Source organism: Pongo pygmaeus, chromosome 8, assembly GCF_028885625.2.
Source record: "Pongo pygmaeus isolate AG05252 chromosome 8, NHGRI_mPonPyg2-v2.0_pri, whole genome shotgun sequence".
Classification (NCBI taxonomy): Eukaryota; Metazoa; Chordata; class Mammalia; order Primates; family Hominidae; genus Pongo; species Pongo pygmaeus.
In genome coordinates this window covers 103549651-103575730 of record NC_072381.2, presented here as the reverse complement: position 1 = coordinate 103575730, position 26080 = coordinate 103549651, and the positions used below count along the sequence as shown (strand labels likewise).

The 26080-nt window shown below is 52.9% G+C and overlaps 1 protein-coding gene across 5 annotated transcripts; it reads left to right on the top strand.

Annotated features, from left to right (window-relative positions):
- The first annotated feature begins 3415 nt into the window (after window positions 1-3415).
- Window positions 3416-24009, top strand: LOXL4 (lysyl oxidase like 4). Of its 5 annotated transcripts, none has more exons than XM_054503999.2 (15): window positions 3425-3676; window positions 8706-9014; window positions 9544-9722; window positions 10631-10836; window positions 12323-12361; window positions 12582-12801; window positions 13524-13710; window positions 13888-14042; window positions 14742-14909; window positions 15948-16110; window positions 17894-18137; window positions 19221-19336; window positions 19983-20119; window positions 20508-20578; window positions 22708-24009. In XM_054503999.2, exons 2-15 carry the CDS (start codon window positions 8738-8740, stop codon window positions 23024-23026), a joined length of 2481 nt encoding a protein of 826 aa, XP_054359974.1. In that variant the 5' UTR covers window positions 3425-3676; window positions 8706-8737; the 3' UTR covers window positions 23027-24009. The 5 variants fall into 5 exon arrangements, with proteins under 5 accessions (XP_063526188.1, XP_054359974.1, XP_054359976.1 ...); XM_054504001.2 differs by having other exon boundaries at window positions 3427-3676; window positions 13527-13710; XM_054504002.2 differs by having other exon boundaries at window positions 3428-3676; window positions 20508-20619.
- Window positions 24010-26080: the final 2071 nt, after the last annotated feature.

Here is a 26080-nt window from a genome sequence, read left to right as displayed (position 1 = left end):
CTCCCCACTCCCCCAACTTCATGATCTTACAACACCCCCTCAGCTCCCATCCTCTCCCTGAACAAAAGCCCTGTTCCTGGATAAACAGCTCTCAATAAAGGAGAAGCCACTCCTTGGCCAAAATGGCTTGTTCTCCCCATTTGTCCTACTTTCTGTTATCACAATCTACGTTCCATCAAGCTATGTCTTTGAGTCATCTCTCTCACTAGACAGTGAGCTCCTTGAGGGCAAACACTGTCTCTGGTTTGGCCCTGTGACTCTTCCGGCACCTTCTACTTTGAGAGCATTCATGCAAGTTTTCATGGGAAATATCATGGAGGAGTTGGAATCTGAGTTAGGCCTGAAGGGTAGGTAGAATATGGAAAATGAAGTGAGTAGAGGCAACAGGAGATTCTTCCTCTCCTGTGGGCAGTAGTGAGCAATTAAAGATTCTCGAGGTAGAGCAAGACAACACTTTAGAAAGACTGACGTCAGGAACAGTGAGATGCAGGGAAAAACTGAGAGCAGTTTTGGGGCTGTTGCCACAGCACTGAATGTTAGAGGAGGTAGGAATGCAATGGCAGGACAAATAGATGCAGGAGGCAGTACCTTAGGCACAGCGAAATAACTTACCCGAGGCCACACAATTCAGAAGCAGAGATAGAACTCAGGTTGCCCAGTTTTAAAGCTGTATAATTTCCTCCATACTGAGTCACAGAGGAGATGAGGCTAGAACTGAGTCCTGAAGGCTGCTGAGGAGGAAGTTTGCCAGCAGGCATGGGCACTGGGCACTCCACCAGGGTCACTACTAGGTTCACCCAGGTGCACCCTGGAGGCCACCACTTTCTGCAGGAGATTTTGGCCTTCCCACTTGGGAGGAAAGTACAGACCCTGACTTAGGCAGGAAGGGAGGGTTGAGAAGCACCCCATGGGGAAGAGATTCATGTTAGCTCCTTTCCCTGGGAGGAGGCAGGGAGAGGTGATGCTTACACACCCAAGTCCCTGGGTACTGGCTGAGGGATGAGGGGAGCTGTGGTAACTCCAGACACCTGCATGGTGCTTCACGGCTTCCACAGCATCGTAAAGTGTTATTCCTGACCACCCCACTTTCCCCCCCTCTACCCAGTGTATCAGATCCACCTTCCAAGGCACTTCTGGGAAGGCTTCAAATCTCAGACTTCCCTGCTCGGCATCCACACAGCCCTGTGCTTTTGCTGTCATTGATCACTTGCTCCTGTCTGCAGATTACAGCTGTGTGATATCAGCCAAGTCACTTAACCCCTTTGTGTCCCAGTTTCATTGTGTAAACAGGAGATGATGAAAGCATTGTCCACTGGTTTTTCGACCCCAGCCAGCCATGATGATGATAATGGTGATGATGCCTTGTCCTGCTGGTTGATTGTGGCTCTGGCTCCCCCACCACTCTGCAAATTCCTTGAGGACAAGATAGGAAGCACCTCTGGCTTGTCTGTATCGCCTTGGGGACCAGAAACCGGCACACACTACTAGGTCCATTTATTCAATCCGTGAGCACTTCTGGAGCACTTGCTATGTGCCAAGCTCTGTGACAGGATCTGGGTTTAGAGATAAATAAGAAGCTCGGGGGTGGGTGGGGATGCCCAGAGTTAAGGCAGACACAGACCATTATATAAAGAGTGCGGAGAGGGTCACAGGCTCTGGGCTGAGGCCTGGTGAACATATCCAGGCAGGAGGGAAGAAGAGGGCGTTCTCAATCAAATCAAAGCTGATTGAGATGAATCCAGTGGTCCCATCTGACCCCTACAGCAATCACATTTAAGGATGAGGAGATGACAACTCAGCCAAGAAAATCCCACTGCTAGTACGCCATGGGCTGGGGCTGGGACCAGAGCCCCTCACTTTTCAGGGTTGGGGGCTCACAGTGCATGCCTTAGAGATCCCCACTTCCACTGCTTCCCAGCCTTGGCCTCTGCCCAGAGTTGTGCAAATTAAAGGACTTCCGGGCAACATCCATTCATTCCCTGGGCTCTGTCCTCCGACAGCCCCTGTGCTCCAGGGTATTTTTAGTTCTGGGCAGCCAGGCCTGGTGAGTGATTGGCAGCAGGCAGAGCCCACGTTTCCGAACCCTCTGTGTTGCTTCTGGCTCAGCATGAGAGGTGGCTGGGCCCTAGGAGGGGGCTTAGGCATACCTGGCGCCCAAGCCCACAGCTGCCTCATTGTCCCTGGGGGAGGAGCTGGGCTGCTGCCACTGACCCGAGGCTGGGAGCATTCTTTCCTGCTGATTCATCACCAGGAATGTTTTGGGCCCAGCTGGGGTGGGGCAGGGGCACTGGGGGGACATCTTGGACATGGCTGGCCAGGAGTGGATGGCAGGTCCCTGGCAGCGGGGTCGTTAAGACCTGGCTGTCACCCAGGATCGAAAAGGTCCATCTTGACATCCTAGCTCTATCACACTCTGCCTGTCCGGGCTTATTCTTATTTGCACATCTGCCTCCCCCACCAGACTGGGAAGGCCCCCTCCAGCGTCTAGCACTCCAGCACCCTGTCTAGCATGTAGGAGAAAATCAATAAAGGCTTGTGGGATGAATGAACCTTTGGAAGGACATTCAGGCAAGGTGGGGGCAAGAGGGGGAACCAGGTTGGGCAGCTCTGGGCCTAGGGAGGAAAACGGGAGGCTGGAACCCTCTGCCCATTTTACAGATGGGGGCCACTGAGGCTGAGGGCAGGACCGGGTCTAGGGGAAAGAAACTGGGAGCTTGGACTGGGGTTCAGGCACCTAGGTGCTCAGTTCAGCTGATGGGACTCCTCTCTGTCAGCCACGTCCACATTTCTTTAATTCTACAGTCCCTGCTCCCTGCACTAACACCCTCCTCCCGTGAGTCTGACAAGGGCCAGGACTGCATCATTTAGCTCTGTGAAGGGGTTCTCCCATTCACTGTGTATTGCCTGGAGGGGCAAGTTATGTCGCCTGGGGCTCAGCGTTCCCAGCTGCACAATGGGCAGCGCAGTTTCACACGGAGGGCGGGGTGGGGGGCGGTATTCAGTAAACTTTGGGTGACTCGCCTGTTCCTGCAGGAGAGCACCGCTGCACCGCGCCACCTCGACCTCTCTGAACTGAGCCCCGGCCTCCCGGAAAGGGCGTCCACATTGTCCTAAGTGACCGAGCTCGTGAGATTCGGCCCCTGTGACAGCCGGGCGCTCCCGTGCGAAAGGCGCTGTGCCGGGGGCCCTGGCAGCCACCAGGACTCACAGACTGGGACTCTAGGTGGGCGTCATTACCTCGTTCGGCAAAAGAGGAAACTGCGCCTGGGAGAGGGACTCCCGAGGCAGCCGCGGCCCTCCCTGCAAAACAGCCGCGGGCCCCGCGCCGCCCTTTCCCCGGAGCTCCGCTCCCCCCGCCCCTGCGGCTCCCGCCCCCCCCGCCCCCGCGCCCCCCCTACCCCCCGGGACTTCCCGGCCCCGCCGGCTGCGGCTGGGCGCCCCCGCCACCTGGCCTGTGTCCCGACGGGGGGCGCCGCGCGGAAGGCCGGGCGGGGCGCCCGCGGACTCCAGGCCAGCCCGGGGCGGGGCCTGCGGGGCCTCCTCCGCGGCCAGCTCGGTGCTGGGGGGCCGCGGGCGGCAGGCGGATAAAAAGGCCCCAGGGCGCCCGGGGAGGGAGCCCGTTAGCGCTGCTCCGCCGCGGCGCCCGCCCAGCCCCGGACCGTCCGCGCTCCGTTTGGTGAGCCCCCGCCTAGCCGCGCGTCTGCCTCTTGGTCTGCCTCTTGCTGTCCCATCTGTCCTTCTGTCTCTCTGTGGGTCTGCAGGCCTCTGAGGGTTCCTGGAGACTGGGCCTAGGGGGCATGGGGGATCCCATGGACCCTCAGCCCGGCCCTCCAGTCGCTCACCAACCTACTTCTAATTGGACAAGTGACCACGCTGGGGAGCTTGGCCCAAGGCCCGCCCTCAGTGGTGCGCCCAGGCCTCAGGGGTGCCTGCGTGTCTTGTTTGTGTACACGCCGTGTGTAACCATTGCTCTCTGCCTTCTTCCAGGGAGGAGACAGGGAAGGGGCAAGGCGGGTTCAGATGTCACACTTACGACTTGGGGGACAAAGAACCAGGCCTGATCTGGGCTCTCCAACTATCCAGACCAGAGCTGAGTATGTTGGGGGGTGGGCGTGTGACAGAAACACCGAAGGGAAGGGGGCAGAAGACTTCAAGCCCCCTCTTTCCTAGCCTGGACAGGTACAGCTCAGAGACCATTTATTGGCACTGCTTCAGGTCCACAGAGTCAGTAACCCCGGGGAGGCCACAGGGCTGAGAGGAGGCTGCTGAGAAGAGCTGCCGAACGGCAGAGAAGGGATGAGCCATCCTAAAGTTGCTGCACCCTCAGGACAGCACCCCTCATGCTCTCTCTTGAATACTCGGGCATTTGCTGTCTTCAGCCCTCCCTACCTGTGCTAGGTCAGGCCAGGTCCCAGCATCTCCTGGCACACCTGGAGCAGGTGCCTCTGTGCCTCAAGCTGGCAAGATCTTGGATCTGTCACTCGGCATTCAGCGAAGAGCACACTGCCCAGTGCCCTCACACCACGGCCTGGGTCATAAATCCACCAGAACAGGGTGGAATTTCGGTCGGCTCCCTGCCTTCCTTTCCTCTTCCCCCTCTTCCAACATCCATTCTTGGTGGTTTTGAGAGTCCGGCGTCTAGCCAGGCTGCCTGGGTTTGAATCCTGGCTGGGCAAGTTACTTGACTTCCCTGGAACTTACCTTCTCATCTGTAAAATGGAGATAAGTATTTAATCCGTATTTTAAAATGTATAATTATTATCCTCACGTCCCTCCCCTCCTCTTTCCCTTCCATCTTCCTTCCCTCTTCTGTCCCCTTCTCCTTTATTTGGGAAAGTAACGGCCACTTTCGAGGCCGCTTCCTTCTCTGAGGGAGGATGCGCAGCTTGGTCCTCTGTGCTCAGTGCTAGGGGAACAGACAGGTGGAGTCTGGTTGTGGGGTCAGGAAGCAAACACACAATGTGCTTTGTGGAAGGCTTTGTGGGAGGGCTTAATGGAGGGGGTGGCATTTGAGCTGGCCTTGTGGGATGTGTAGGAGTTTGACAATCTTAGATAGAGGGAAAGGAACAGTGAGAGCAAAGGCTTGGAGGCTGGGAGATGAAGGCTATAGTCTGGTGTGAGCAAAAACTCTCGGGGGCCTATAGTCGGCAGGAAGGCCAATAAGAGGGGCTCTCCCTGCATCTTACTCTTGGTTCCCGCTGCCGTCCCCCCACCTTCCAGCAGCGTTCATGGAAGGGAGTTTCCCTGGCCCAGACCCCAGGGTCCTACAGCAGAAGCCCTCCCATGCCCTCAGGTTGGTCCCTTGGAGAGGAAGGAGCTGCTGGCCTGGGACTGTCCACAGCCTGTAACAAGACCTCTTCAGTGTGTCAGGGACTTCAGCCAGGAGCCAAACAGCAGAACTGCCCAGCCTACCCTGGGCCCCATCAGAGCATGTCGGATAGGGGGGCTCTCTAGTACCACCCCCTCATTTTACAGGTTTTTCAGCTGAGACTCAGAGAAAGGAAAACATTTGACTCTAGACACAATTTGGTGGCAGAGATAGAAGCATCCCGACTCCTGGGGGTGGTAGAGAAGGTGTGGTTGTCACTCAGCCCAGACCCATGTGACCACTGAGTCCTAACAGCTGAGGGACCTGAGGCCCATCCGTCCTATCCTTTCTTGCCATCTGGGGAGTGGTTTGGCTCAGTCCCTGGCTGTCTACCTCCTCCTCCAGGGAGCACGGAGGAGGGAATGGGAAACAATGGAGAGCACTCTGCTCATGGGACAGCCAGCTGGGAGCCCCCACAAGCCTCAGAGTGACATGCAGAAGACAGTGTTTCAGTCTGGAAAGGAAGCGTGGGAGGGGTCAGAGGGGGAGACCTGCAGAGGCGAGAATGGGAAGGCAGCCCCTGCACAGCCTCAGGGAGTGGAGAGGGGAGCATCTAGACTCTGCAGTGTGGGTGGAGGGAAAAGGGGCAAATCTAGAGAATGCTGCAAAGAGGAGTACCAAGGACTTGCAGTTGAGATCAGACGTGGCCTCCATTTCCTTCTTTGTACAGAGAGGAGGTGGGACCAATCTAGACCAACGGTTCTATCATCGCTGTCACAGTAGCTGTTAATAATAGTTCATTGTTGGCCGGTGTAGTGGCTCATGCCGGTAATCCCGTCACTTTGGGAGGCCAAGGTGGGTGGATCACCTGAGGTCAGGAGTTCAAGAACCGATGTGGTGAAACCCTGTCTCTACTAAAAATACAAATAAATTAGCTGGGTGTGTTGGCGCGTGCCTGTAATCCCAGCTACTTGGGAGGCTGAGGCAAGATAATCACTTGAACCCTGGAGGCGGAGGTTGCAGTGAGGCGAGTTTGTGCCATTGCACTCCAGCCTGGGTGACAAGAGCAAAAATCTGTCTCAAAAAAAAAATAATAATAATAATAATAATTCATTGTTACTGAAGGCTTGCTCTTCTAAGGGTTTAATGTTTCTTCACTTAATCTTTAAAAAAATCCTATCAGGTAGTTGCTATTATTATCCCCACTTTACAGAAGGAGACACTGAGGCAGGGAGAAACTAAATCGCTGGCCCAAGATCACTTCCAAATGAACTGGTGGAGGCAGGATTTGAACCCCATCAGTCTGACTGCCCAGCCTGTGCTCTCAAGCACTGTGCTGCCACCTCCCATCCATGCAACCACAGATATGAATGAGTGCCACCTACACACCTGACACTATTTTGGGAACTGGGGACACAACACATCCCCACTCCCATGGAGTTTCATTCCCAGAACTTGTCTAGTGCACTTTTAGGAGCCCATTCCACCCAGCCCTGCTGGCCAAGGCTGTTGAGAGGGAGTAGGGCAGATGCCATCCGTGGAAGTGAGAGTGGCAGGGGCCTTTGAGAGCCTCCCCACTCAAGCGGATGAGCTGCATGATTCCCCAAGAGGAGCCATGGCCGTGGAAGAGGCAGGTCTCATCAGAACGAGCTTTCTTAGCCCATCTTCTCCATCCCCTGTTCCAGGTCGGCCTCAGCTCCCATCGGCAGCAGAGCCTTGGGGTGGAGGAGCTTCAGCTTTGGTGGCTCCAGAGGTCTCTGACAGCTCTAACCAGCTGAGACTCTCTCCTCTATGCCCTTCTCCACCCGCTGGTCCCGGGACCAAGGCTGCTGTGTGAGGGGGAGAGGACCTGCCCCCAGCCTCATCCCCTCTCTAAGGACCCAAAGAACATCTTATTACAGCCTCCTGGAGACGGGCCCTCTCTGTTTACCACCTGAAACCCTCCCCTGGCCCCTCGCTTCCTACAGGATGAAGGCAAACCCTGTGTGGTACACAAGGCCCTTGATCATTGGCCCCAGCTCGTCCCTCCATCTCTTTCCCCTCCAAGCCCCCACACTGTAGTCTGGGGGTAAGAGAAGGGCACTTCCTGCTCTTGCACAAACTCACCTCTTTCCCTCTTTCCTAATCCTCTTCTCTCTACCTCGAATGCCCCTTTTCTCACCCAGGAGAATCTTATTTGCCCAATAAGGCTCAGGTTAAGTGTCCCTTCTTTGAAAGGCTTCCCTAATTCTTCTTGCTTGAGCTTCATGAAGGTAGGGAGGGTGTTTGATGTCTTCATTTCTGTGTCCCAGCACCTGGCCTGAAGCAAGTATTCCAAAAATGTGTATTGAATCTGCATGAATCATACACCTAGATGGATGTGAGGCTATCACAGTCTATCCAAGCTGCAGGAGGGATCAGATGATATGTGGTTCCATCTCCTCATTTTAGAAATAAAGAGTCAGGGCTGGGCACGGTGGCTCACACCTGTAATCCCAGCACTTTGGGAGGCCGAGGCAGGTGGATCGAGAGGTCAGGAGTTCAAGACCAGCGTGGCCAAGATGGTGAAACCCCGTCTCTACTACAGATACAAAAAAATTAGCTGGGTGTGGTAGTGGGCGCCTGTAATCCCAGCTACTCAGGAGGATGAGGCAGAGAATTGCTTAAACCTGGGAGGCGGAGGTTGCAGTGAGCCAAAATTGCACCACTGCACTCCAGCCTGGGCAACAGAGTGAGACTCTGTCTCAAAAAAAAAAAAAGAAAGAAAGAAAGAAAGAGTCAGGACCTAGAGAGTTGAAGAGACTTGCCCAAGCCATGCAGCCAATGAGTGGTGGAGTCCTTGATGCCCATCTAATAGCCCTTTCTGCTCCAGCCTTCCATGTGCCTTCTAGGTGAAGGCGGCATTTCACACATTTGATTAGGGTGCTAGGAACATCAGAAGGTGGTGGCAGTGTCCCTGGGGTAGGTAGTCTTGACCTGAGGGCACCCCCATGACTCAAAAGGTGGACCACCTCATCTGCCTACACATAAGACTTTAGGTGTATAAGAGCTGCTGTTTATTGTGTACTCACCAATGCTAGGACTTTGCTAAGCACTTTCCATATGGTGTTTTATTTAACACTCAACAACACTGTGAAATGGAGATTACTATCCCCATTTTACAGATGAGGAGACTGAGACTCAGTGAGGTTAAGCTTAAACTTCCTCAAGGTCATGGTGAATGTGGTGGATTTGAACCAAATCAGCTAACCTGGCCCAGACTCAATTAATGCCTCTATGTGTGTGCGTGCGCGCACACACACACACACATTTGAGGGGGGTTTTCTTTCCTTTGTCTTGCCAGGAGCTGCCACATTGCTGCAGAGGTCTGAGATCTGGGTAGAGGTGGTGATCACTGTCATGTTTACTCATTCCTCAGGTATCTTGGCCTCAGCTGTCCTTGAAGTCACCATGGCGTGGTCCCCACCAGCCACCCTCTCTCTGTTCCTGCTGCTGCTAGGCCAGCCCCCTCCCAGCAGGCCACAGTCACTGGGCACCACTAAGCTCCGGCTGGTGGGCCCAGAGAGCAAGCCAGAGGAGGGCCGCCTGGAGGTGCTGCACCAGGGCCAGTGGGGCACCGTGTGTGATGACAACTTTGCTATCCAGGAGGCCACAGTGGCTTGCCGCCAGCTGGGCTTCGAAGCTGCCTTGACCTGGGCCCACAGTGCCAAGTATGGCCAAGGGGAGGGTGAGTGACTGGTGCCACCTAGCGGGATGGCAAGGAGATGGTAACAGTCTTCTCTCGGGCTGGGCTCACTCACCCACCCATCCTTTAATATCCTGCTCACGTGACCTCCTCCACAAGGCATTTCCTGAGTGCCTCAGCTGCACATGGCCCCTGCTCCCACCCTCCCATTCTCTCTTGTAATGGGGCCACCGCTGTCACCACCACTAGACTCTAAGTTCCTCGAACATAGCAACTGGCACACAGTGGGTGCTTAGAGAATGTTGAATGAAAAAATGGGCAAACAGGTAGGTCTGATTACTAGAGCTACCTGGCATTTTCCAAAAGAAGATTCTCTAAGAGCCAGTGCCCAAAGGAGGTAGCAGGCAGGGTTATAAATACGAATTCCCCAGGAGACCCAAACTTCCTCCTCCCTGCCACTTTCTCCCAGGGTTTGGAAGAGGTGACTTGGTAAATGTGGGGTCCTATGCAGGAGGCAGAGCCTGTGACCTGCCTCTCTGTGCCATCTTTGAGCATCACCCCCACTCCACAGGACCCATCTGGCTGGACAATGTGCGCTGTGTGGGCACAGAGAGCTCCCTGGACCAGTGCAGGTCTAATGGCTGGGGTGTCAGTGACTGCAGTCACTCAGAAGACGTAGGGGTGATATGCCACCCCCGGCGCCATCGTGGCTACCTTTCTGAAACCGTCTCCAATGCCCTTGGGTCTCAGGTGAGGAGGCCGTTCAGGCTCTGGTCTGAGCCAAGGGCTGCGTCAGAGGACAGAGAGCCTCCCAGAAGATGGGCCTAGAGGATAAGTGAGGGGAAAGGGTGCAGTTTGCACTGAGCATCATCCCCGGGGCCCCGACTCCTGAGTGTGCCCTGCAGCAGGTGCATAAATAGAGGGCCCCAGCCTGAGGCAAGGCAGGCCAGAGGACCAGAGCTGATCCCACTGGGAATCACAGAAGCTGCTCCCATAAGGGAGACAGCAGTGGGGTAAGGGGCTCCCTCATGCACAAGGCCTGGCCACAATTGCTGCCTCTTCCCAGCACAAACAACCCTGAGCTAAAAACAGCCCAAGCCAAACAACAGGAGCGGGCAGGGCAGGGCTCTGCTGCCAGGCAGCCTTCAGCCTCAGGACAGCTGGCCATGGCCACTGAATGCAGTGTGTTGTGATGGGGACTCTGTACTGGTCTAAGTCATCCCAGGGCTAGGGTTGGGGGGTCTTGTGGGCCATAGGATCCTGCTGTGGTCTCAAGCAGCTGGTCTATGCCCATCTCAGCTCTCTCAGGGTGGCACGGAGAAGGCCCTTCCATGCCCAGCAAAAGCCTCCCAAACTCCAAGGGCTCCCATCCTGATCCCAGCAGGGGCCAGATCTGCCTCGTTCTCTCCAATTTGACAAATTCGAGCAACTGAGGGAAAGGGCTTAGACAAGCGGAGGTTCTGCCTTGCACTTACTCTGTGGCCTTTGATAATGCCTCCCCTTCTCTGGGCCTCAGTTTCCTGGCCTGTTCAATGACGGGGCTGGGTGGGATGGTCTCTAAAAGCTCCAAGCCCCAGCTTTTCTGCATGAAGATCTGCAGCAGGCTCCAATGGAGGAGCAGGAGTCCTGAGGCCCACAGGTGACTGTGCACCCCCCAGGGCCGGCGGCTGGAGGAGGTGCGGCTCAAGCCCATCCTTGCCAGTGCCAAGCAGCATAGCCCAGTGACCGAGGGAGCCGTGGAGGTGAAGTATGAGGGCCACTGGCGGCAGGTGTGTGACCAGGGCTGGACCATGAACAACAGCAGGGTGGTGTGCGGGATGCTGGGCTTCCCCAGCGAGGTGCCGGTCGACAGCCACTACTACAGGTAGGAGGGCGGCTGGTGTAGGCCCCACGGGAGGCAGGGTTGTGGGGCAGGGACTGAGTGTGTGTTCATGCGCGTGCATGCAATGTAGGGTGTGTGCATGAGCCTGAGTGTGGACTCATGTGAAGGGCAAGTAAGTGTGCACACAGGTGAGTGTGTGATGTGTGTGGCATGTGGGACCTCGCAGAGTTCAGTGAGGACTGGCAGTGGTGTTGTCTGTGGCAGGACATCCAGCAGGTGTTGGGATTGGGGGAGAGAAAACAGGCCCTACTGAGGAATGTGCCCAGACTTCTTGCTTCATGGGTGCCTCAGAATAATAAACAGGAAAGCGAATGAGGAGGACCTTCAGGATCCTGGGAAATACCTAGAAACAGAAAATAAACACTGCACTCTCGAATTATGTAAACAGAATTGACTAGGTACAGAACACCCCCCTGGTGAAAACAGTTGAACATAAAACCGCGTGTCCTTGGTTAAAACACTAGACTTTCCTGCAGATACTTTCAGTGACACCCACGTGTAGAGTTTAGACAAACTGTTCTGGCCTCAGCTCAGCCAGTGACTGGTGTTAGGGCTTTGGGGAGGGCCTCTGGGCCTCCATCCCTAATTCCACTGCGAATATCTCAACTCTTCCCTCCTGAATTTCCTCAGCTCTGATCCAAGCCAGGCTGTGACTGGGTTGCGTGTAAGCAAGGCGTGGGGTGGGGCGCCTGGAGAGAGGAGACATAAAAATATTCCGTCAGAAACAAGGCGGAACTGTCACAGCTGATTGCATCAACCAGTAAACGACAGCCACAGTCATGGTTCTGCCAGATCCGTGTCAGGGAGGACTTGTGTGTTTCCCATCAAGGGAGAAATCTCCCGTAGTACGTCTGAGTTATCTGTCACCCCAATCAGTTTGATCCTGCTTCCCTAAAGGGTTAGAAGGCCCTTGTTGCAGTGTCCTTGTGTCTCTGACTTAGAGGAACCCCGTCCTGAGGAAACAGGGGTGGTGGTCAGCCCCTGGCTCCATCCTTGGGGATCCTGAGATGCAGCCTGACTCCCCCTGCCTGGTAATTGCACACCTGGGTCTCGCTGACTCGCCTGCCACCCATGAGGAGAGCAGGCCTGATAGTAGCCTGGGTGTCTCTGGGTGGGCCGCCCCCACCAGCAAGGCCTTCACCTCCCACCTGTCCCCAGAGGGCCCCTTCTCTTGGGCCCTCCCTAAATGCTCCCTTTCCTCTGGACTTGGGAAAGGGCAAGCCTGATCCACCTGTCCCCACTCTAGGACTGGCTGAGGGACCTTGCTTGCCTTCCTTGTAAAATTGTTATTTGTGAAGTGGCCACCCCATCAGGGCTGCTGTGAAGCTCAGCATTGAAATAAGATTTGTGAATAAGTTTACAAAATGTAAAGTCCTGTGCAAACTTAAGGACAACCATGAGGAACCAGGTGGCAGGGGGTGGGACTTCCACACCCCTTCCTCCTCCTATCTGTTTTCTCCCATAACAGGAAAGTCTGGGATCTGAAGATGAGGGACCCTAAGTCTAGGTGAGGAGCAGCACCCTAGAGGGAGGAGGCAAAGCGGTGTGGCATGAAGGGCCTCTATCCCACCCCCTACCCTCCCCTTCCCTCCTCTCTCCCTTGTCCTCCCTTAGTCCTGAAGCTCTTCCCTCAGCCCTTCCTCCACCCTCAGTCTCCCTTGTCCTCCCTTAGTCCTGAAGCTCTTCCCTCAGCCCTTCCTCCACCCTCAGTCTCCCTTGTCCTCTAGGCTGAAGAGCCTGACGAATAAGAACTCCTTCTGGATCCACCAGGTCACCTGCCTGGGGACAGAGCCCCACATGGCCAACTGCCAGGTGCAGGTGGCTCCAGCCCGGGGCAAGCTGCGTCCAGCCTGCCCAGGTGGCATGCACGCTGTGGTCAGCTGTGTGGCAGGGCCTCGCTTCCGCCCACTGAAGACAAAGCCACAACGCAAAGGGTCCCGGGCAGAGGTGAGCCCTGGGGGTCCTGCACCCACACCACAGCTTGGAGGCACGGGCGGGACCCTGCCTGGTGGGGGGTGCGGGGAGGTCCAGGACACGCAGGAGAGAGGAACCAGACTAGGAGGAGGAGAGTGAATCACAGAACTGTAGAACCTTGGAATGTATTTAAAAGGGATCATTTATAGCTCTACCATAAATGGAAAGCTGACATCACCCGCCTTGAATAGAAGGTGACCGTAAAAACAGTAATTAAATCCTAACTACATCCCACTGAGGGCCAGTACTGATCCTGAGCCTGCTCCTTAGTTATAAAGAGGAGATGAGCAAGTGCTTGTGAGGTGGTACAGACGCCTCAGCGCCACACTGAGATGGCCTTGTGAGGTGGTACAGATGCCTCAGCGCCACACTGAGATGGCCTCGTGAGGTGGTACAGACACTTTAGTGCCACACTGAGATGCTCTTGTGAGGTGGTACAGATGCCTTAGTGCCACACTTGAGACGGCATCCTTGATGAGGCTGTGGGGGTGATTGGTCATTGAAGAAATGGAGATCAAGAAAAACAGCTTATTCAGGGTGACAGCTATGGGAAGTCAGAAGCAGGACTGGGACTCCTCATCCTTGGCTCTGGCCACTGCCATGGAGCTTGAAGGAGCCCCGTTGGGGATCCCGCTGTGGGGGCTCAGCCCCTGCTGGCTGCCTCCTCAGCCGTCCCTGAAGCAGGTTTCTCCCAGCAGGAGCCGAGGGTGCGCCTGCGCTCCGGGGCCCAGGTGGGCGAGGGCCGCGTGGAAGTGCTTGTGAACAGCCAGTGGGGCACGGTCTGTGATCACAGGTGGAACCTCATCTCTGCCAGTGTCGTGTGTCGTCAGCTGGGCTTTGGCTCTGCTCGGGAGGCCCTCTTTGGGGCCCGGCTGGGCCAAGGTGAGTGAGGCGGCCTGGAGAGGGGTTAGAAGGCCTGGATATGCCACTGGTCCATGTCTTGAAGGCCCTGGGGTGACAGGGCCAGGAAAGAAAGTTCTCCCCCTCTGTGATGGGGAAGCCACAAGTGTAGGGTTACGGAGGTGGAGCCTCGCATACAGCACCTCTCTCCCCGTCTAGGGCTAGGGCCCATCCACCTGAGTGAGGTGCGCTGCAGGGGATATGAGCGGACCCTCAGCGACTGCCCTGCCCTGGAAGGGTCCCAGAATGGTTGCCAACATGAGAATGATGCTGCTGTCAGGTGCAATGTCCCTAACATGGGCTTTCAGAATCAGGTGAGTTTGGGTCTGAGCATGGCCTCGGGCTGGGGGCCGGGAAACGCTGGGGAGCCCCCAAGACACCATATCAAGCTAGCGGGGGGTCCAGGAGAAGCAGCTAGCGCTTCTGCTTTGGGCACCAGTCGGCGTTCCCTTGGAGCCGACCTGGCTGCGGCCCCTCCGAAATGTCAGAGGCCACAGGGGCTCTGCAGATGGATGTGCTCTCCCACACCCGTCTCGGGTCCCCTGTGAAGCTGAGAAAGAAGGTGCCTGGGAAAGAGAGCCACAGGGCTGTCGGCACGAGGGAGTCTGTGTGGGATGCTCAGGGCAAAGTGTCAGTGCTAACGTGGACTGTGAGCAAGTCACTGGTGCCACTGTAAAACGGGGTTCACGCTCTCAGGGGGTCACTGTGAATGAGGTGAGGGACATAAAAGCCCTTTGCAAATTGCCAGTTGTCGTTAATGGTGGAGGGCAAGTGCCAGAGCAGGAGGAGCCCCTGGTCCAGGCACTTTGAGTCAGATTTCTCTAGCAGGCAGGAACATTACAGACTACCTGCTACACTGTCCTCACCTTACAGAGAAGGAGACCAAGGCAGAGAAGGGGACTGTCTTGTCTAGGGCGACACAGTGAGCTGGCTTGGGCAGCCCTCCAGGCTCGCAGCCCTGAGCTCTTCCCTGCAAGGCTACCCCACTCCTCACACACCCCTCGCCATTGCAGGTGCGCTTGGCTGGTGGGCGTATCCCTGAGGAGGGGCTGTTGGAGGTGCAGGTGGAGGTGAACGGGGTCCCACGCTGGGGGAGTGTGTGCAGTGAAAACTGGGGGCTCACCGAAGCCATGGTGGCCTGCCGACAGCTCGGTCTGGGTTTTGCCATCCATGCCTACAAGGTAGGTCCCTCTGTTTCTTCCGTATGACCTCTCACCCTCCTGGACTGAGGCCCAAAACTTTCTGTGCTAAAGCTGCTGCCTCTTTACCCATTTGGCAATTCATTACTGAGTGAAACTATGAGCCGACATGATGCTGAGTGTTGGGAACAGTGTGGTAAAGAAGAAGACATAGTCCTAATGAAATGGTCAATGAGGGACACATTTACGTCTGCGGGAAAGATGAATAGAAGTTAGTCAGACAAGGTGGAGGAGGAATGAACAGCTTATGCAAAAGCCCTCTGGCCAGAGAAAGCTTGATTCGGCTGAGGAAATCAGGGCCAGGGGTTGTAGTGTGGCTGTCTCTCAAGAGTGCTGTCAAGCATGAGGGCAGAGGAGGCAGGAGCAAGATCACTCAAAGCTTGCAATCCGCATGTTTAAAAGATTTCTTCCTTTGCTGTTTGGAAAACGGTTGGGTGGAGACTAACATGAATGCAAGGAAACACACTCACGAGGCTATTGTAGTAGCCCAGGTGAGAAATGAGGCTGGACTGGACCAGGCGATCCAGGAGAAATAAGTGGATAGATCTAAAATACATCAAAAAATAAAATCAAGAGGACTTAGGCATGACTGCAACAGAGAAACCTCCGCACCTGCACCCACACTGGCTGCTGCACAGTGTGGACTGGGCAACCCTGAGCACAACTGACGATCTGGGCCGCTTGAGGAACCGCTGGGGAAATGGGAGCACAGCCCCCAGGCAGAGGGGCGGGGAACAGGACCCTCCTCTGCCATCTAGAAGAGGGAGGGGTGTAGGGCCAGTAGTGGAAGCCACGGTGGGTGGATTTTTACCTCCATATGTGGAGGTGATTTCTATCATCAGAAGGGTCCAAATGTGTCATGGACTGCCCCAGAGAATATGGGTTCTCATCACTAAAGATTTTCGGGCCCAGGCTGGACACAACCTGGTGGGGGTGGTATGACTGAGGCCACACCTCAGATGGGAGTCAGGAGGTGACTCCAAAGGCACGCTGACTGGGTGACGCTGGCTGTTTTCTTAGGAAACCTGGTACTGGTCGGGGACGCCGAGGGCCCAAGAGGTGGTGATGAGTGGGGTGCGCTGCTCAGGCACAGAGCTGGCCCTGCAGCAGTGCCAGAGGCACGGGCCGGTGCACTGCTCCCACGGTGGTGGGCGCTTCCTGGCTGGAGTCTCCTGTATGGACAGTGAGTGACGGAGGGCTCACAGGGCTGGGGACAGGTAGGCCTGTGCTTCCCATCAGGGAGGGCCCTGCATGCTGGTCCCAGGTCTACGGCCAGCAGCATGGGGGAATGAAAGTACCAGCTCTGCCATTTCCCAGCTGTGTGGCCAAATCACCCATCCCATCAGGATCCATACCCTGCCCCCTCACGGACTTATTGTGAGAAAGAACACTGAGAACATGAGAAAGCACAAGGACGCGGAACGGCGGTTTTCAACTTTGGGTTATGACCAACAGTTACAAACAATGAAACAGGACAGAAAACAGCAAGGGCAGTTTTTCCTTGGAACTATGTGTGTACTGGGTTACAGCATAAAATGTATTTCTTACTGTGGTTTGTAGTCAGAAAAGCAGTTTGAAAGCTGTCGTAGAGGACATACAAATATGAGCACACCCGGGGCCAAGGCCCAGCTGTGTGTTCTCTTCCTGAGCTGTGAGATTTACCCAAAAGACTTTGGGACAAGGCCATCTGTGGCACTGCTGTGCCCCACAAACCCAGATTCTTAGGGCAGCAGCATCTCTGACATCTCCCAACCAGGTCAGTGCCAAGATGGACTATATCCAGTCCAAAGGTTACAGATAGCATCAACCCAATTGGCCACTTGACCTTCTGCTTGGCCAAATTTCGACACCAAGACATCCTTAACCTTTGTCAGTGAGCTCCTGGCTTCTTCTCTGTCCAGGGCACCCTGGGGAGAACACTGGGCTCATCCATCAGACCCTCCCCTGCAGGGATGGGGCATCAGAGTGGACCTCCCCATCACCAAGGCCTCCCAGCACGTGGGGAGCCTGCTGCCCACTTGACTCCCCTTCCTGGGAACCTCGAACCCCTCCCTGCTCCACTGCCTACAGTGGGAGCTGTCTTCTTGAACACATTTGATCCTTCACGACAACTTGGCACAGCCAGCCAATCTGCAGTCTCTGTAACCACCTGTTTTTCCTCCCTGGCTTTTCACATCGCTTTCTTTCCTTTACTCTCTGTTCTCATTCTCTCTGAAAGCTCGCCTTCTTTCACCAAGAAACTCTAGGTTTGTCAGTGGGCACTTCCTGGCTCTCTCCAATATATACCACAGGACCCCACATGGCCAACTGCCAGATGCAGATGGCTCCAGCCTGGGGCAAGCTGCGGCCGGCCTGCCCAGGTGGCATGCACGCTGTGGTCAGTGGTGTGGCAGGGCCTCACTTCCACCCAGGACTACTTTGGTGATAGTGATTTTTAGTGACAGTACAGGCAAAGTATCCAGGTTAGGTATCAGCAGAGCTTTTTGAGAGGATTATATGAACTAAGCTACATAAAGGCACTTTACAGGCTTAAAAGCATTTTACAAAATAAATACTAGCTTACTTCAACTGCATGTTTACTTAGGCCAGACATGTTACAGGTGTCATCACATTAATACCACCATTATCTTCATCTTACAGATGATGAAAATGAGAGACAAAATGGTTAAGCAGTTATAGAGCTAGTGAATTATACAGTCAGAAAGTAAGCCAAGAATGAACCCAGGTGGCCTGGCTCCAAAACCAGCAAGCCTAACCATGACACTGCAGCTGCCTGCCAGGTTAAGGTGATAGACTTTCTTTAAATGTTATTAGAACTCACCATCTCCTGACTCTTAAAACTGCCCTTCTTTTGTGGGGTCCTCTCGGAGGGTTTAATCTGGGGGCAAGCTTGCCCTCTGTGCTGGAGACTAAGACTGGCTGCCTTTCCACCTTTTGAGTCACTGCCATGCCCTCTGCCACCCCAGGTGCACCAGACCTGGTGATGAATGCCCAGCTAGTGCAGGAGACAGCCTACTTGGAGGACCGCCCGCTCAGCCAGCTGTATTGTGCCCACGAGGAGAACTGCCTCTCCAAGTCTGCGGATCATATGGACTGGCCCTACGGATACCGGCGCCTATTGCGCTTCTCCACACAGATCTACAACCTGGGCCGGACTGACTTTCGTCCAAAGACTGGACGCGATAGCTGGGTTTGGCACCAGTGCCACAGGTTAGAGCCTGCCCATGCATTGGCACTAGAGGGTTAGGAACAAAAAGCAGGGTCCAGGGAGCAGTTTGGCCCTTCCCTGGCCACAGGCAAGTTTTCCTGGGAGGGGTGTGCACTCTCCTTGCTGGCCTTGCCTGCAGGAGGCAGTGAGGACAGCAGCATCCACCTGCCCCTCCATTGCTCTCGCCTTCACTATGTCAACGGTGCCCGTGGGGTCTGTTTCCCACAGCAACATCCCATAGAGGCGTCACCGCCAGCAGAGTTGTTCTGTTAGAATGGTATTTGACACTTTTCCTATGTTGGATCATAGGCCTTGTCTTCAGAAGCCAGGTAAAGTGGGGACTCCCAGGAACCTGGAGGCCCAAAATAGACATCCCATCCAGGGTGCTGGCTCTGCAGGAAAAGCTCGCTGATTCCTTCAGCAGTAAGGCAAGGCCCTCAAAGAACAGCATGAACAGACTGGCACTAAAAAAGTGACAATGTACATTCTTTCCTATCAGGAGCTTCCAGACCAGAGAGAGGGAGAGACAATGCCTGTGACAAAGGCAGAATTTTTTTTCTTCTTCAGAACACAGCCACGGGTGGAGAAAGTGGAGAGGAATGGGCAATGACTTTGGGACTTGGTCTCGCCTGAGATAATAAGCACCCTTCCCTGTAGCATGAACAGAGCTGTCATTATAACTGGATTGGAAACAATGGTAGCAATTTGGTCCCAGGCTGACAGGGACCCTCTTCCCAGCAGGTCAGCTCCTAGGCTGCTCACAGACCCGGTGCCCCGCCTCTCCCCCTAGTTCAGGCCTTGCTGTCAGGCACCAGCCTCCTGGAGGTGACCAGGACAGGGCTTCTACCTCTTGCCTGGGTTGAGACCCTAGGTGGTGGGGGCAGCTGTACTTGCTGCCTGGCAGGGGTGCCAGCAAAGGAGGCTGTGCGTCACACTAATCTCGGGTTTGGGAGGGAGAAGGGCACTGCCTACTGTAACTTTCCTCTAGGGTCATGATGGGGCCTGGGGCCTGTCTTCCCTACCAGCCCCTCCAGAGAGGACCCTCTCCTGTTGCTGCCGCACTGACAGCTCTACCCCTTCTGTAGGCATTACCACAGCATTGAGGTCTTCACCCACTACGACCTCCTCACTCTCAATGGCTCCAAGGTGGCTGAGGGGCACAAGGCCAGCTTCTGTCTGGAGGACACAAACTGCCCCACAGGTATGTGGTTTCCTGTCAGCACCTATCAGCATCTCCTCGTTATGTTCTTCAGCTCCTCTGGGATCAGGCTTCTCTCTGCCCTGTTCAGCAGCCCAAGGCACCTGGAGACCCTGGCTTGAAAAGTTAGCATTCAAGGCAATTTCTTACCTTCTGAAATCTTATGCAGGAGGTTTTTACTTCCTCTGAATTCCCCATGCACATTGTTCTTCTTTTAAAACACTCAGCACTTTCTATCTTGGAGAAGAGTTGCAGACCTGTCCTATCTCTGCTGAGCTCTCCGAAGGCAAGCATTGTCTGCTTCCTGTCTGCATACCTGCAGTCCCTAACCCTTAGGAACTGCATAGTAAACACTGGATCTTTAGAGAGTTGGAAGGATGGATAGGCGGATGCACAAATAAATTAGCACAGGAGGGTTGGAATCTTCCAACCACAGTTCCTAGTTCAACAGGGATTTGCACGGGAGCAGTCAAACAAATCCTATCTTTGTCACAAATGTGGTTTGCTATGGTGCTGGATTCACAGCAGGATTCTAGCTCTGACGGTCCTTATCTGTGAACTGGGCATGATGACACTGAACTGGTAAAGGAAAAAAAGACCTAGCAGAGTGCTTCGTCCTGCCTCAAAAACTCTGTCCCCTTCCTTACAGGACTGCAGCGGCGTTACGCATGTGCCAACTTTGGAGAACAGGGAGTGACTGTAGGCTGCTGGGACACCTACCGGCATGACATTGATTGCCAATGGGTGGATATCACAGACGTGGGCCCCGGGAACTATATCTTCCAGGTAAGGCGGCTGGGGGATTCCCCACAGAGCCTGATTTCCTCCAGATGTTCCACAACTTTCCCTGAGGGCAAATGAAGGGAAGAATTTCCCATATAGGGTTTCCGACAGGCCTGTCACTTAAAGGAGCTGTCCTGTTAGGGAAGTAACACTCAAGCTGGATCCAATGAACCTGTGTTTGAGTCCTGATTCAGTGAACACTGGATAAATCAGTTTCTCAGTTGGGACTTCTCAGTCCCTATCTGTAAAATGGGAACATCAGTACCTACCTCATGGGTAATTGTAAGAATTAATGAAGCAAATAGAAACACATGTAAGAATTATCACAGCCACAGTCAACTCATTCAGAAACCAAATCACCCATTTTCAGTTGTCCCCTCTTTCACTCCAGGTGATTGTGAACCCCCACTATGAAGTGGCAGAGTCAGATTTCTCCAACAATATGCTGCAGTGCCGCTGCAAGTATGATGGGCACCGGGTCTGGCTGCACAACTGCCACATAGGTAACTCCGAGCCACTGTGGAATCAGCCATCTATAGGCTCAGGGAGCTGGAAGACTGTAAATGTACCCCCTGCTCCCACACTCCAGCATGTGACTTGTATGTGTGTGGTGTGTAAAAGGCTATGGATGGAACAGAGATGCATTTCCTTTGACATCTTACAAGGCAGACTTCTAGAACTGGTCAGACCATCAGCTTCACCCAATAACTACATCTTCTACATCCCTGTTTGCACTTAAGTCTGTTTGATTGTAAACTCAGTTTTCAATCTGTCCTAGAATCTTTCCTGTCACCTCAAGCCATGTCAGGATTTTCTTTTCAAGTCCATTATTTTTCCTTTCTCTTTCATATAGAAGTTAGGGTTAGGGTCCTCACAGGCAAAAGTAGAAGTCCTCTTGCTCTGTGTTGCTGTCTCCAGCTGTGATCACTGCATGCAAGAAGGGGACCATGGAAAACAGGGCCACTTACAGGATTGGTAGCATCAGTCAAAGGAAGCATCATGATCCAGTGGGGGCAGAGAAGAGGGGCTATTCTGTCAGTAAAGACTCCCTCTATCTTCAAGGGTTAAAATGCCTGTATTTGCTACGGGATGTGCATTCACACTCATACTTGCATATGTGCAGTGGGATGGGGCAGAGTTGTTCATTCAGTCAACAAACATTTACTAAGGCTCACTGTTGTGTTGAACGCTGTGCCCCAGACACTGGGAATTTAAGTGTCAGATATGGTATGCACACATGCAAATAGCCCCAATACTACTAATGTGTGGACTGAATGCTGAGCAAGCACAGACAGAAAGCAACCTGTTGGGGGCTAGCACAAGCTTCACAGAAGTAGTATTTGATCTGAGGTTTGAAGGAGGGGCCAAAGTCAAAGATGGGAGGAGTAGAGAAAGAGCACAGGACTGGGCTTCAGAAGGCGTCACCCGAATCCAGTCCCACCACTTTCTAGCTGGAGGCCAGTGAGGAAATCATGACCTGAGTTTTCTGTTTTGTAAAATGGGGCTGTATACTTCAAACCTACTAAGTACTAGAGCTTTTTGCAGGGAGGGTTGTGATAGTTCTAAGATAATGGATTTTATCCTGTGGGCTTCTGGGAACTATTGACAAATTTCAGTCAAGGAGGCAAAAGATCATTTAGGTTTTCAAAAAATAACTGTGGCAACAGATGGACGAAAATGAGAAGAAGAAGAACAGTCTAAGGTTTCGAATTTGTGTGGCTGAGTAGATTGTGCTGCCACTTAAATGAAACAGGGATATTGACAGGAACCAGGAACTGGAATCCAAGGCTACGCACACGGAGACAGCAGATCCTCCATAATGCTGGAATCAGGCTGCAAGGGTTCCCAGGCAGTGACAAAGGCAAGAAAAATAATGCAGTCCTGCAGGTCCTCTTGCCAGTGTTTAGGATCCAACAGGGCTAAACAGAAGTGTGCGGAAAACAGAAGGCACACTCGGGTGAGAGTCTGAGGTTATTTAATTAAAGGACTATTTATAAGAAAACAAGGAGTGTTGAGACATCAAGCATAAAGAAAGTAGAAAACCGTTACCCGCTTTAGGCTTGAAGAGGGGCAAGGGCTGTTTTGCAGCCAGGTGCAAGCCAGAGTTGTGAAGGAGGGTGAATCTAGCTGGAACAGGAGTCATAGACCATCACTGCCAGAACCACAGGGCCAAAAGTAGGGGAAGGAATATCCGGTCTCTCCCCTTCCACCCTCTGACCTTCTGCTGTTGCTTTCCATTGACCCAACTCAAACAAACAAAAAAAGAGGACAAAGGAGCCAGAGTGATGTAATCACTAGGCATCAGCTTCCTAGGGTACAGAGGAAAAAGAGGGCAGAGAATGAACCTGGGGAGGGGGCAAAGGAGAATAACTAGCACAACTCTTTGCAATCAATAGCCTGTTCTTCCTGATGTTCCTGAAACCACACACCTGTCCCAGGCCTATTTCTATAGAATGACTGGTGTCTGTGCCCATGCCATGACTGACTTGATATAAAGGATGAGCTGGGCAGAGTGGATCTGTGTAAGTTGTCAGGGAAGGGATGAGACTGTGGTAAGGTTGGCTACTTACCTGTTTTCCTTTGGCCCACAGGGAATTCATACCCAGCCAATGCAGAACTCTCCCTGGAGCAGGAACAGCGTCTCAGGAACAACCTCATCTGAAGCTGTCACTGCACACTCCTAGCTGCTGCCGATACACCAGATACCTCAGCTTATTGGAGCCATGCCCTTCACAGAGTCCCAACTCAGAGGAAAAGGGCCAGTGCCAAGGGGCACCAAGAACCTGCTCAGGAAGCCTTTTGATGGCAAGATCACCAATCCAGATGGTACTGCTCCCTCAGGATGGCTCTGGGCCTGCCCCTAAGGGCCTGTGGCCTATGGAATATGGCCTCCAGGCTTTGCTCAGCTGAGCTCCTCTTCTATAAGGAAACCCAGTCATCCCTGAATCTTGCCACAGAGATCCGGGATTCAGGAGCTCTCAGTTTCTTAGGGATGGACTATGGCCCAGTCCCCCATCTAAGTGGTGCTTTGCAAATGTCTTGGAGGAGTATAGGACAGAGGACCAAAATACACAGCAGGTAGTGTTAGCTCTCTGCTAGGAGCTCAAAGCAACACAACTTGTATCAAAATCACAACTGGCAGAGAAGCTGGTGGATCCAATCCTTTCTTCATCTGTTGTTATTTAGAACTCACCTCTCACACTCTGTTCTTTAGTGTCCTTACCTTTATCCTACCACACACATGGGTGTTTCTATTATCCTTGGAAGCACAGACCTTGGGCATCCCCTTATTGCCTGATGGGCCAACACCAACAGTTATGGAGCGCTTGAGAAGGGGCAAGTTTCACAGAAATGGCCAGATAGGGCCTTCCTACAGAGCAGCAAGAGTAGGCCAAGCAGAAAGACTGCTGAGGTAACATGGACCCCAGCCCCTGTCAGGGCCACTGCCAAGGAAATAATATGGACCATTTACCTGGCAGGCAGTCTGATCTCTCTCAGGATCACCATGCATCTCAGGATTGGTCTAAACTTCAAGTCTCAACCAAGTGTCTGAAGTGAACTTTGCATTGAATAAATTTTTGCCATGGAAAGAACATCAAACAAGCCACTCATCTCTATAGAGATATGAAAACAAGTTTGACAGAGCAAGAGACAGAAGACCGTGGAGAAATCAGAAGGGGGGACAGTCAGTTTAGTTAAGGATGGAACCTGGGAAAGGCCACCATTCCTGCTTGATGGGGCTGTGATTTGCTCTTGCTCAAGTAGAATAAAACCCCATGGTCTTCTTGACATGATTCTTGATCTTTTCTCCACTGAGACACACTTAAGTGATGATCCTTACAGGACTGACACCCTAATGCCAATAAAGGTTGCTCATTATGGACTGCTACAAAGACCAGACCAGCTGTGATTATGTACACACCCCAGAACCACAGACCTACCCTTTTCCCTCCCATGGAGCCAGGGCCTGGGATACACAGGGCACACATGCTTCTCATGACTGCCCATCTACATTTCTCCAATCAGACATAAGTCTGCTTCCCAGTCAGCCTCCCCAGGCTTAGAGCTGAAACACGGGTTAGAAAGGTTAAGGGCTGTAGGGGCAAGAAGGTAAAGTCTGAGGATTGTAAACTTTTATAATCAAGGTTGCGAAGCCAAAATAAATGGCAGCAGATGGAGCAGATTTACAACAGCACTACCCCCACCACATCACAAGAGTCACCACATCACAAGAGCTACCCCTCCTTAGGCAGTAAAAAGGGACATGTTCTGGGGAACCCTCTGTGAATACAAAGAAGTGCTTTCTTCCTTATCCCCGACCTTCCCTCTCCTCAACTCCCTCGTCTCCTTCATTAGGCAGAGGGAGCATTATATTTTGGCATGGCAGTTTAGGTAAACAAGGGAAGGACTGATTTCCTGTTGGATCCAGCAAACATTCCCCAAACAGTAACAACATTATGCTCACACATGCAGCTAATGGTCTGTGAAAGAATGTGCAGCTAGCAGGGGAGCATGTGGTGACTGATGACTAGATTCAAGCAGGGAGGTTACCCACAGCTGCTTGCTGGATCCAGTTTCTAAAAGGGACCAAAAAAGCAGGCCGGGCAGCCAGCCACCGGCTCTGGTCTCAGCCTTGTTGCCCACATCACACGTTTGATAGGTGCAGGCAGTTCTAATTCTTGGAAAAGGCCATACAAGGGTTGTGCTGTTACAACTCTGAGCTGAAAGGGAAGGACATGGGAAGGCTGGTGGCTGGCATGACTTACAACTAGATGAGGAATGTTAACAGAATACCAACCACCAAATTCCAGGTAGAACCAAAAATGTCAAAAGACTTTCACCTCAGCATACTTTAGCCTCAGAGAAACTAAGGTGCTAAGAATGTCAGCTTACTCTTCAGAAGCCTAACTTACCTTTATTCTACAAAGACTTTCACTCTATGAAGAGCATATCATAACTCATGGGAAATGTACTTTTCTACTAAATTCCAGGTAATCCTGAGATTTAGATGTTCAACACATATGCACAGCAGAGTACATTAGCTGTCTTCCTGAATATCTAACAAAGGCGCCAGTGGCAGCTACAGGGTGCTCTCCAGCTAACTCAGCTTGAGAAAGCATGGCTTGGATGTGCCCAAGGATTTAATTCCCATCTGGAAAAGCTCAATATAGTCTGTGCTGGGCCATAGCAGGAGCTCTTACCTCCACCTAGCGTACATCAATCACAACTACTTGAATAATGTAACTAAAAAGCACATTCTCTGCTAATGGTAGAAGCAGCAACACTCCATAATTTTCAAGTGTAGGCTTAAAAAAAAAAATCCTTTCTCTGGGTCTGGTTATAAGGATAAATCTGAAAGATAGAGGTGGCTGAGTATTGGCTGAAAAAAAAAGGATAGGCTACTAACATACAGCATTAGAATGAGAACCAAAATAAGTTATTGAAATTATAAAGATTACAAGAAAACTGGGAAATAAACATGGGGCTATATGTTACCATTAACAATGCCTTTAAAATCTAAAGTGTAGCCAGGAAGAAGCAACCTCACAGGCAAGTGACAGGAGTAGTCATCTCTTTTGCACTGCCCAAGGTCACTCTTGGCCTTGAAGAATCAAAACAGAGCAAAGGTATAACTCAGAGGTATACCATTCAGTATGAAGTCAGGCTGCAATTCCCTGCATTTCCTTTCAAATGGAGCTGTACTGTTCAGACCTATCTTAGAGAAGCCTGTTCCATGAAGACAGAGAGCACAAGTCTTGTTGCTATAGGCCAAAGAGAGGGGCACTTGGACAAAGTACTAGTGGAGAGGGTCAAGTGAACAACTTATTTAATCCCTAAATTTGGCATGGAGTCACTGAACATAAACAAAGGACACTAGTAGAACCGACCACGAATGAGGAAAACAATGCTGAGGAACTGGGAGAAGGCTGTAATACCTCAATAGCAGCAGGGATAGTTGGGTAA